The sequence below is a fragment of the Ictidomys tridecemlineatus genome, chromosome 1 (assembly GCF_052094955.1).
Source record: "Ictidomys tridecemlineatus isolate mIctTri1 chromosome 1, mIctTri1.hap1, whole genome shotgun sequence".
Lineage (NCBI taxonomy): Eukaryota > Metazoa > Chordata > Mammalia > Rodentia > Sciuridae > Ictidomys > Ictidomys tridecemlineatus.
The window spans coordinates 218612658-218625272 of record NC_135477.1 but is presented as its reverse complement, the minus strand read 5'-3'; the positions used below and the strand labels follow the sequence as shown (position 1 = coordinate 218625272).

At 36.3% G+C, this 12615-nt stretch overlaps 1 protein-coding gene across 2 annotated transcripts in view; it reads left to right on the top strand.

Annotated features, from left to right (window-relative positions):
• Positions 1–3602: 3602 nt before the first annotated feature.
• Rab3c (RAB3C, member RAS oncogene family) overlaps positions 3603–12615 on the top strand; it is a 255376-nt gene continuing 246363 nt past the window's right edge. The window contains exon 1 of one of the 2 annotated variants that reach the window (XM_021722508.3): positions 3603–3902. In XM_021722508.3, the coding sequence (XP_021578183.2) occupies positions 3885–3902 (18 nt within the window). In that variant the 5' untranslated portion in view covers positions 3603–3884. Of the gene's footprint in view, positions 3903–4538; positions 4727–12615 lie in introns of those variants that run through there. The other variant, XM_021722507.3, reaches the window with a different exon arrangement.

Below are 12615 nucleotides of genomic sequence, written 5' to 3'. Positions count from 1 at the left end.
CCTATCCTCTACTATCCCCCCTCCCCTCCCCTCCCCTTCCCTCTTTTCTCTCTACCCCCTCTACTGTAATTCATTTCTCCCCCTTGTATTATTTTTCCCTTTCCCCTCACTTCCTCTTGTATGTAATTTTGTATAACCCCAAGGGTCTCCTTCCATTTCCATGCAATTTCCCTTCTCTCTCCCTTTCCCTCCCACCTCTCATCCTTGTTTGGTCCTTCTCTCTTGCTCCCTCTCTTGCTGCCTGCTTCTTCCCTACCCAACTGCCATGTGGCTTTCTTCCACCACAATCTCCCTGCCATGATGTTCTCAGAGTTTCACCACAAGCTCACAGTGATGGGGCCAAATGACTGTGGACTTTAAATTGTATTATTAGAGAAAAAATATATTTAAAAGAGAAAAGATGTGCTTGGGTTCATGGTTTTAAAGGGTTCAGTCTGTAGTCATCACTTAAACCTCGTGCGGTGAGCTTTTAATTTATTTTTTCATTCTGCTAAATCAAATGGATTGCTATTTATCTGAAAATGTTGGCAGTTTTCAAATTAAAAAGTATTTCTTTAAAAGATATAAGCAATCTTATAATTCCATGAGATACCTATAGTTGTATCAGTTTTGTCAAGAAGAACAAAGTCCAGTAAACCTTATTTCCAAGAGATTATAAAATATACTATTTTTAAGTAACATTACCTTTTACAAGGAAAAACATGGGTAATAGTCTGGGTTTTGGAATCAGATAACCCTGAGCTTCAATTCCTGACCTTAAGCAAAATACTTGTCCTTAAACCCATTATTAAACTTCTTCTTTATAAAATAAGGTTAATTATATAACCTTGCAATATTATTAAGTATTATATGGAATAATATATACAAGTGCCTACAACCAAACAGGTGTTTAAAAGGGCTATTATTAATAATACCATATTTATTGGTTTTAGTACATTTACATTTTTTTTTACAAAGCACCTTACTTATAATGGTTATTTATAGTGTTGAAAACCTCTCGAGTAGGAATGAGTTAAAATAATTTTGCCTTTTAATTTAAAAAAAAATCAATAGTTCCATGGAAATACTTAATTTCTTTTAAAGGGAACCTGAAACGATCAATAGCATTTCTTGGTATGGATGCTGCATGGGGTTGAAATCAAAACCAACCTCAAATATGGTGAGTCAGACAAAGGTAACAGGGCTCAGGCCAGAAGAATCCTGCCCTCAATTGGATATGGTCCCAGGAATATCTAAGATTAGACTCCCATCCACGAACTGTGGATTTGAGTCAGGTTTTCATGAGGGGCATAGAGAATCCTGGAGGGTGTCCTTAATCCTTATGCCAAACTTCAGTAGTTTCAGTTTTCAGCCCAAGTCCTAATTCAGGAAAAAAAGCAAAGCAAATACTAATAAAGCAACAACAAAGTGAATACTAGGTAAATGCAGGGAAGCAAAAAGCTGGTGCCTGAGCAGGGACATGGGGAGTGGCAAAGAAATGTGAATCTGAAAGCAGAGATTAGAGTTCTCAACCTAGCTATCCCTTGGATTGTCTGCATGACCCTGAGGAGGTCACTTTGAGCCTGCTCTACATTCTGAGATGGTGAGGTATTCATGTCACATGTCACTGGTGGCCCCTTTTCCTTCTGTTAATTCTGATATTAACTCCTTTTAATATCAACTCCAGATTCAAATCTAAGTGAAGAATGTTTCTCTATTACCCTGTTTGCTCAATGGGAGACATGGTATGCTAACATTGGGTAATCCCTTGAATTTAATTAAAGTTAAAATTTAATTTAATTTTAAACTGATTTCTGTTAAATTAAAAGAGAGATGCCGGGAACAGGTACATTCGAAATCAGACTGCTCTGACTTTCAGGAGACAGTTAATTCTGGTTCACTGTTGTTTGTTTAGCAGACTTCTGACTTTATTTTATTTTATTTTTCCTACACATTTATGAGTAGGACAGAACTTAGTTCCCAAAGCCCTTTTGCAAATCTAGTTTTTTAAACTTAATTTTTATGGATACTTCTACAAACTTAAAGACACACTTAAAAAAATCAAAATTTGTAGGCTGGAGTTGTGGCTCAGTGGTAGAGTGCTTGCCTAGCCTGTATGAGGCATTGGGTTCAATCCCCAGCACCACATAAAAATAAAAAAAATAAATAAAGGTATTGTGTCCATTTACAACTAGAATATATATATTTAAATACATCAAGGATGTATGTCATTTTAGTAAAATGCTGAGAAAGGATAAATTTCTCAAAGAAAAGTAAATTTGTAAGTTAAATAGTCATGATATTTAAATATACTTTAGTCAGACTCTGATTTTTAAGAAATTTGTTGATGGTAGAAAAAAATACAGCAAATTGTTCTGAAGAAACATGTTTTCAGTAGTTGAACAAATATTAAATGTCAATTATATGCATTTAAGTATCAGTATTATTTAATTGGTATTTCTCTTGGAAAAAACTCATAAAGAGATACACTCTTAGATATGTCTTAATAGAACACTCTGTATTACTTGCAGTAAGTTGCTACCATGAAACATATTGTTATAGAATTCCGTTTCACTTTTCATTTTGTTATTGACTATTTAAAATTAATTTTTTCTAATCATAATCCTCCACATTATGAAGTGAGCATTTTAAAATGCTTTTTCTGAGTAGTTATAAAAATTCTTTATCTGGATGATGTCACATTATATTCTCACTAATCATAGATTAGCAGATAGATCTTAGACTCTTTTTTTTTTTAAACCCAAACTTTAATTAACTAAATATTTTGAATAGGTTCCCCATACAGGGTTGTTGCAGTATTAAGTTCATACAGTGAAATTTTCAAGGTTTGTATCTTAAAATGTGGTGGAAAATGTCTTACATACGAATCTTTTAAGGTAGTGTTTCTCAAGTTAAGGTAAAGGAGCCGGTTTCATCAGAATTGCTAGGGTATTTGTTTAAAATTCCCAGACCTCTAATCAGATATAGTCAATCAAAATCTCTACATAGAGTTTGAAAATACGAATTTCAACCCTCCCTCCCAAAGAGATTGTCAAATGTATTAAATTCCAGAACCTCCCTTTTACTGCTTTGTCTAATGCGGTGAAGTTTAAAGCGGATTCAAGTTATTCCTTTCATGCCTTCCTGCAAGTATAATGATTGTTTCCTTTTCTACTCCACCACCAATACAATACATTTGACCTCATGCCAAGACAGGCATCATTTCTGGATGATCAACGTTTACTCTTAAGGGGAGAGGGCTATCTTTAGATAGGTATAGAGTACATAAATAGCCATACATGGTAGTCAATTGATGGGAAAGGGTACACGTAACAAAAATGTAGTTCAGAGATTTGAAAATCATGCTATGAACTAATCTAGGAGGAGTGCGATTGTAATATAAGGAATGGCTCTGTGCTAAAGAAAGGACAGAATAACTTAATAGAGGTCTCCCATCTCATTCCCTGGCGGTGCTTCTGGGCTCTGGTGATGAATGTGTTCATTTTATGTGACTTGCTTTGGATAAATAACCCGGTGCCCTATCAGCTCTCCAGCCTGCGGCCAGCGGTGGCTGTGTGTGCGCACTAATGACGGTGGAAGGTTCCTGGGGGAGGGATTGGGGAGGGGCTGCCCAGCGCGATCGCCCCTGACACTTCCTAAGAGACTCTCAGTCCTTTCTCTGCAGCTGCCACTTGAAGACTCCGCGCTTCCCCCACCTAAGGAAAGAAGTTATCCATCTAAATCAGTTGTCCTATCCACGTCCCTCGTTTCTCTCTCTGGGAGCCGCTTACCCCTAGCTCTTCCATTGTGTTGTGCCTTTCAGTTTAGCCCCGCTTGCTGCGTAAGACTTTCACTCCGTTTGCTGCAGGGAGATTTACTCGAGAGTTTCCGAACCTCCAGCTGCAATGGAGCTCTATGGAAAGGTAAGCAAATGAAGGGAATTCTTGAGTGTATTCAGCGAGAAATCTCGCTTTCACGGACTTTGGGACGTGTGTCGGTTTCTGTGTGTATATATGTGTGTGTGTGCGCGCGCGCGTCCTCGAGTCTTCTCAATGCATTTATGCAGATAAAACACTTTCTTTATATGTTTGCCTTCCTTTCTTTCTCGTGTTTATTGAATAAAATAGTAAAACTACCCCACTCATCCTATGGAAATGTATAAACTTTTCCGATTTGAGATGGGTAGAGGTGAGGCGGGGAATCATAGAAGGTATCATTTGTATTGGAAATGAACACCAAGACTGCGCTTCCCAACTAGGGAATTTCAGTCTGGCTTCCCAAGGGGAATAGCTAGTAAAGAAAAATCTCCAGCCGAGATCGCTGGGATCACTTCTGCTGGAGCCTTGCAAAGAAAGGGGCAGAGGAAGCTAAGAGCGATAATAGCCAGGAGCAACCCATAAGGCGAAGAAGGGAGGATCCGCGGCCAAGTGCTACTGGAAGACCGAGCCTATTTAAAGTCTTTCTTGCTTGCCGGGAGGTGTAGTTCACTGCTTGCCCGTTTGCATAAAAGACCTGCAGGACAAGACTACAACTCCCAGGAGTACTCGGGGTTCCTAGCCAGTACGCGTGTGCGGGCGCCAGGAGAGGACAGCTCTGGTGCTGATGTTGGAACCGGCTAGTGAACCCCGAGAGTGCAGTGTGGAGCGTGGAACGCGCGGGCTGTGCACGCTTTGCGGGGCGTCCCGGCCAGCGCTGCCCTAGAAAGAAAGAACATTTGCCTACAATGAGACACGAAGCGCCCATGCAGGTGGGTCTATACAGAAAGAGTGGTCTGGGGAGGAATTAAGAGAGATGCTTTCCCCTCGTTCCAGGCACAAACTGTGCTCGACCTAAGGGACGGTCTAGGTGGCCACCCATTCAGAGGCGGCTCTGTGATTCGGTTCTGGGGACAGATTTGGGTCCTCTAGGTTTCGTTTGGCTGTAATTGGGGCTGTCTTAATGAGGAATATGGGTGTTCATTATCTTTCCCAGCTCCATAAGGAGAGTGAGGATGTCTATCGAAAATGAAAACCCCAGCAAACAAAAGTCAAAAGAACATGCAGTCTCACGTTGGCATTGATCATCCCTCTTGGTTTCCCAGATTTGTGACTGCGGTGTAAACTCTTGAGATTTAAAGCAGGCGAGTTAGGTTCGGGGTTGAGACCTCTTTACCCGAGTTGGGATAGAGAGAATTCTGCACGGTTACGGTCACATTAAGAAAAGGGAAGCCAATGTTAGGGTTCTCAAATCCCCTTTCTTCAATATCAGCTGAAAATAGCGAACACGTTCAGGCTTGGCTTCTCCCAGAGCTATGCCAGCCCTTTATCTATGGCCACATAACTGGTTTACTCCTTCCAGGAGACCCTTGCTCTGAGCTTTCCTGTGTGAAGTACTCATTTGTTGTGCCTTTGGATTCCTCATTTCAGTCACATTCTTTGGTTTGTTTCCTTAAGAAATGCAAACGACTCCCTGCAAAAGTGCTTCTACCTAAACATCTTCCCTTAAGTTTTGTTTTTAAGTAAAAGATAAGTGATGTTTCAGTTCTGTGTGCAACCAGTCAACGCTGAACATCAGCCTGTATGTTCATTACCCACGCAGAGTGATCCCATTGCATAACAGCAAGGCGTTTTATGAATGGGGTTGAGAGGAGAATAGAACATCCCATTTGGAATGTGTTCTCTCTTGAGAATCCACCTCTGTCGCCAAACCCAACAACTTGAATATTTGACATTAATCGAGGCTTAAACATTTCTCATGCTTTCTTCATGAACCCAGGACTTAAACATATGCTTTGATTTACTTTTAATTTATTTTACTTGTTGTGTATATTAAGGTACACTCACTAGATTGTTCAATGAAAAAAATATATAATTTTTTTGAAGGATTATATAATGGAAGCCCTCAAATTACCATAAGAGTTATTGAAAATTTGATTTGTTCCAGGGAACAGTGGTCCCATTGTGCGCGTTCTAATACCTCTGTTTGTGACTTCACTTTTCACTATAGACCTGATGTGAAAAGAATCTAGGCAGACAATAAAGGGGCAGGCTTTGCAATCAAGACATATTGGCTTATGATAATTTTCCATTACTAGAATTATTGCCAAGAGCCAACTGGCTAAATTAATCATATTTGATTATGAGGAAACATTGGCAGTAGACTTTAAAAGTGGGTTGTTACACTTGGCTATCTATTTGTGTATCAAAACTTCATGTTGTACATCTTAAATTTATACTGTAAGAACTTCTCCAAAATTCAAAATAAGGTGGATCATTAGTACTTGTAGTACAATCTATATAGGCACTGAAATCACTCTGTCAAAACAAATTACTGAACAAACAACCAAATTATATATTAATTTTTTCTTTTAAATGTTGTTTATTCAGAGGGGCCATTGAATATCATAGAATTGTGCAAAATTAGTGCATTAGAAAATATTTCAAGTTGTTTCATGTGTCCACCACTATATAATAGGTATTGTAAGGTCCTATTTTAGGACTTAAATTAAGAATTAATATAAATATTAGGTAAGATGACATTAATTTACTCATGTGTGGAATTGTTTTTCAAATTTATGGTGCATTTTATTCATTGGAGCAGATTCTTAAAAAATTGAAAGTTTAAAATCCCAAATGCTATCATGAAGTACATGTATATTTTAAGAATGACTTTTTAAAGTACATTTAATTAAAGCACATACATTGATTCAGTTTATTGCTGTGATGGTGAACTCTGCATAATAATTAACGAATTTTTGAAAATATATTATGATAGGAAGAATAAAATCAATAAGCATGATTTAAGTTGTTTTTTTTTTTTTAAACAGCAAGTAATGCCTCAGCATCTATACTTCTAAATCATAATCACATTTCAGGTGACTTGAAGTATGAAAATACAAGAAGACAATAGTTGCCATTCTTTTATTTTTCATGTAAATGTTGAACAATATCATTTTAAATATAGGCCCCAAACATTTCTCAACAGGTTTTCTGATAGATGAGTCACAAGCCAAACCTCACTATATAATTTAATTATCCTCAGAGTTTTTTCTTTTGAAATATTTAACGTATTTGTTGATTTATAGATTTCATTTCCTAATTTATTACATTTTTCTTAAATTAAAGAAGGGCTTAAAATATACAATGTTCTTTTAAAAGTATTGTGCCTACATAAATAGCTTAGTGTTTGGTTCAAGGTAGTTGCCTTTGATATGTGCATATTTTCTGAAGAATATTTTCCTCTAAATTGATAGAAAAGAAGAAATAATAATTGTGTTTTTTTACATGACTACTAAAATAATAGGTAATGATAGTCTGAGAGGTATGTATTTCCTTTGTAACTAAGTAAATAGGAATAGCATTTAGTAAGTGTGTTCCAGTTGATGAGCTTAGAATTTCAATTCAGGAGATGGTCATTTGCATCTTCTCATGTAGTGTGTATATAAATCCTGAGGGCCAAGTAAAAGGGGGAAATATGAGTGCCCATAACTTGAAGGCAAGGCTTTGCAAACAGATTGTCATTTATTCAGGAGCCAGACTGAACAAATTTCAGTTTATCTAGTGCCTTCTCTGTGCCAGCCACTGTGCTTTGCATCCTATTATATTTGTGTGTGTGCATAAAACAATCATATATTATTATATTTAGGTCAAAATATTTATAAATATACTTAAAATCCTGTGTGTTCTCATTGCCCTAATTACAAGCAAGATACTGGAGCTTTTTAGGATTAAATAACTTTTCCAACATGTAAGAGTTAAAATTCTGCCAGATCTCCCTGTCCAACATGCCCATGTTCTTTCCTTTATTATTTTGGGTTCCCCAAGAAGACATGAGTGGGTTGTATAAAGGTAGATAAATGTGATTCATTCAGTTGGTTCAGAAGAAAGATAAATCTATATTATTACTATCTTCTATTATAAAATAATCTGCTGTAAATTAAACCAAATATTTGAGAAGGGCCAGTGTTTTAAAGACGGCTTACTTTCTGTCATCTAGACTTATAATTTTTTGTAGGTTTACTTACCCTCTTGCAGTATCAAAGTGGAATCTGTTGTCTCTGCCTACATGCTTACTCTTAAGTTTTGTTATCACGAACTTTCTGGATTATCTCATAGATGCAGAGTTGCCTCTTTTTAGGAAACTTCAAAGAACAGTGTCTTACTAAAGCATGGAGGAAAGTACCAGGAAAGTACCAGAAAAGATTGTTTAGTCCAAAATGTGTGCAGATTGAGGAAAGAATGTAGAGCAGAATGAAAATGAAGTTTAGGTGAAAACTATTAGGTGGATATTAATACACCAAACCAAATTACAATGAATGAATGTTTAAATATCATGGTTTCATTTGTCTATGGAATGTATATGACCTTTTTACATTTCATTATTGTTGAATTTCCATGTTTATCTGCAAAGTTAATCACTCTATATTAATATGAAATGGAAATTTAGTCCTCATTCTTTACAGAAAAAGGAAGTCCCTAGCAGACACTGGAGAAACAAGAAATTCTTTCCTATTCTATTTGGGCCAGTTCTTCAAGATTTACCTCACTTCTAAAAAGGAAAGTGAGAGGGGAATTAACCTATTTTACAAACTTTTGTGGTGTAAGAATGGGTTTCTTGATTTTAATTCTTGTGCTATAGGAGTCTTATTAAGGAGGTAGGGGCCTAATTCAATGTGATGGAGATTGAGGCCTACTTTTTCTTCTATTAGATGCAGGGTCTCTGGTTTAATTCCTCTGCCCTTGATTGACTTTGAGTTGAGTTTTGTGCATGGTGAGAGATAGGTGTTTAATTTCATTTTGTTGCATATGGATTTCCAATTTCCCCAGTACCATTTGTTGAAGAGGCTATCGTTTCTCCAAAACATGTTTTTGTCCAATATAAGATAACTATAATTATGTGGGTTAGTCTCTGTGTCCTCTATTCTGTACCATTGGTCTACCCCTCTGTTTTGGTGCCAGTACCATGTTGTTTTTGTTGCTATTGTTCTGCAGTATAGTTTAAGGTCTGGTATAGTGATGCCACCTGCTTTATTCTTCTTGCTAGGGATTGCTTTAGCTATTCTGGGTCTCTTATTCTTCCAGATGAATTTAATGACCACTTTTTCTATTTCTATGAGAAATGTCATTGGGATTTTGATTGGAATTGCATTAAATTTGTGTAGTGATTTTGGTAGTGGTCATTTTGACAATATTAATAAAATAAAAAAATAATAGATGGGATGGATTCAAACTAAATTTTGAATCTTTTGTTTCTCAGCAAAAGAAACAATCAGTGAGGTGAATAGAGAGCCTACAGCTTGGGATCAAATTTTTACAACTTGCACATCAGATACAGCACTAATCTCTAGGGTATATAAAGAACTCAAAAAGCTAAACACCGAAATAACAAGTAACCCAATCAATAAATAGGCCAAGGAACTGAGTAGACACTTCTTAGAACAAATACATGAAAAAATGTTCAACATCTCTAGCTGTTAGAGAAATGCAAATCAAAACTATTCTAAGATTTCATCTATTCCAGTCAGAATGGCAGCTATTAAGAATACAAACAACAGTAAGTATTGGCAAGGATGTTGGGAAAAAGGCACACTCATACACTGCTGGTGGGACTGCAAAATGGTGCAGCCAATATGGAAAGCAGTATGGAGATTCCTTGGAAAACTTGGAATGGAGTCACCATTTGACTCAGCTATCCCACTCCTCAGTCTATACCCCAAGGACTTAAAAACAGCATACTACAGGGACACAGCTACATCAATGTTTATTGCAGAACAATTCACAAGAGCTAAACTGTGGAACCAACCTAGATGCCCATCAGTAGATAAATGGATAAAGAAAATGTGGTATATATATATGCAATAGAATATTACTCAGCAATAAAAGAGAAAAAAATCATGACTTTTGCAGGTAAATGGATGAAATTAGAGAATATAATGGTAAGTGAAGTCAGCCAATCCCCCCAAAAACAAATGCCGAATGTTTTCTCTGATATAAGGAGGCTGATACATAGTGGTGTTGGGAGGGGAAGCATGGAAAGATTAGATGAACTCTAGATAGGGTAAAGGGGAGGGAGGGGAAGGAAGGGGGAAAGGGACGTAAAAAAGATGGTGGAATGAGATGCACATCATTACCCTGAGTACATGTATGAAGACAGGAATGGTGTGAATATACTTTGTATATAACCAGAGATATGAAAAAATATGCTCTATATGTGTAATACGAATTGTAATGCATTGTGCTGTCATATATAACAAATTAGAATAAAAAAGTTTAATTTAAAAAAATAAAAGAAAAAATGGTTTTCCACTGGGCATGGTGCTGCGTAACTGTAATCTCAGTTCCTGGAAGTCCTGAAGCAGGAGGATCACAAGTTCATGGTCATCTCAGCAACTTGGTGAGATCCTGTCTCCAAAAAAAAAAAAAAGTATGTATATATATATATGAGTGTGTGTGTGTGTGTGTGTGTGTGTGTGTGTGTGTGTATAAAGAAGCCAAGTGTGGCTCAGAGTTCAATCTTCAGTAGCAATAAAAGAAAAATACATTTTCATTTATTTTATATATTCATTCCCAAGGAATGAATTTCCTTGGGACTGCTCCTTACACAATTCACTGAATTTAAAAAGTTTTCTTGTATTCCTGTATTTATTAAAGGTTGTTCGTCCATTTCTCTTATTTTTCCCATTACTTAATTTAGTTCAGATAACCCATTTTAATAGGTTACTCCATTACCAATGATACTACGGCATGTGAAGATTAAATCTTTGTTATTTGGAATTTAAAAAATTGTCAGTGTTTTTGCTTATTGATTTACAGTTTTATTTTGAGATAATATTTATGTACATTGGGATGCAAGATTTTTAAAGTATTTTTAGTTAACAAATAATAATTGTGTATATTTATGGGCTACAATGTAACATTCTGATATTTTTATACATTACAGAAAAATTCACCAAGCTAATTAGTACATCTCTTAATTTACCATTTTGTGATTTTTTTGTACTGACAACGTTTAAAATGTATTTTATTACATTTGAATTATACAACACTTCACTATTAACTGTGGTCACCATGTAGTAGATCACTAGAACATTCCTGCCATCAAACATAAACTTTGTACCCTTGATTTTCCTCTTCCGTACTTTTCTCCTTCCCCACTAGCCTCTGGTAACCATTTTTCTATTATTTATAGGAGTTTGAATTTTTTAGGTTTCCCATATAAGTGAGCTCGAACAGTATATATCATTCTGTGCCTGGCTTATTATATGTAAAATAATGTCCTACAATTCTATCCATGTCACAAATGACAGAATTTTCTTTTTTATTGAGGCTGTGTAGTATTCCATTGTGCATACTACCACATTTTCTTTATCTGTTCATCTAATGAAGGACACCTCTACATCTTAGCTATTATGAATAATGCTAAAATGAACATCGGAGTATAGACAATCTCTTTTGACATTCCAATTTCAGTTCCTTTGTATGTATACCCATGCTACAGTTTGGATCTAGACTATTCCCCAAAGACTACTAAATGCTCATCCTCATGAGAATTCAGGTATTTCTTTGACACACCAATTTCAATTCCTTTGGATATGTGTCCATGATTAAGTTTGGATCTGCAATGTCCTTCAAAGGCCCAGGTGTTAAAGGCATTGTCCTCAGCTTGCTGCTATTCGGAGTTGGTGGGACCTTTGAGAGGTGGGGCTTAGTGGCAAGTTTTCCAGACATTAGAGAAGTGTAAGAGCTTGTGGGACCCTGACCCCTTTTCTTCCCATCTTTCACTCCCTGGCCATGAGGTGAATGATTCTGCTTTGCCACACACTGCTTCCAGGGTGTACTGCAACAGGGGTACTAGATCATGGACTGAAACCTCCCAAACCATGTGTCAAAATAAATCCTTTTTCATTGTCAGTAATTTATCTCAGGTTATTTGTTATAGTAATGAAAAACTGACCAATAAAACCCCAAAGAGGAATTACTGAATTATAAAGTTTCTTGATGAAATTCCATACTGCTTTTCAAAAATGGAATTATGAAGATTTCCAAAATGGCCATACTAATTACTTTTCCACCAACAGTGTGCAAGGGTTCCCTTTTCTCCTCATCCTTGGCAATATTTATTGTCATTGATCTTTCTGATCATAGGTAATCTAACAAGCATGAGGTAATAGCTCACTATAGTTTTAATTTGTATTTCCCTAAAGACTGGAGATACTGAGCAATTTTGTTCATATACCCTTTGACCATTCAGATTTCTTCTTTTGAGAGATAGCTGTTTATATCCTTTGTCATTTTTTTTTTTAAATTGAGTTATTTGTTTTTATGGTATTGAGTTCTTGGAGTTACTTATGTGTTTTTGGATATGAGACCCTTATCAGATGTATGATTTACAAGTATTTTCTCCAAATCCATAGAACAGCTCTTCATTCTGTTTTGTGTTTCCTTTGCTGTGTAGTAGCTTTTTAGTTTGGTTCAGTCCCACTTGTCTGTCTTTGTTTGTGCTCAGGGAGTTATGCCGGCTCTTGTAGAGCATGCTGAGAATTGTTCTTTTTTCTCCTCTGTTTTCTGAATGACTTTTGTTGTAACATTGTTGTATTTTGTTTTTTATTTAATAAGGTCCTAGAGCCTATAGTTTTCTTTGTGTAAATTTTAATGACAA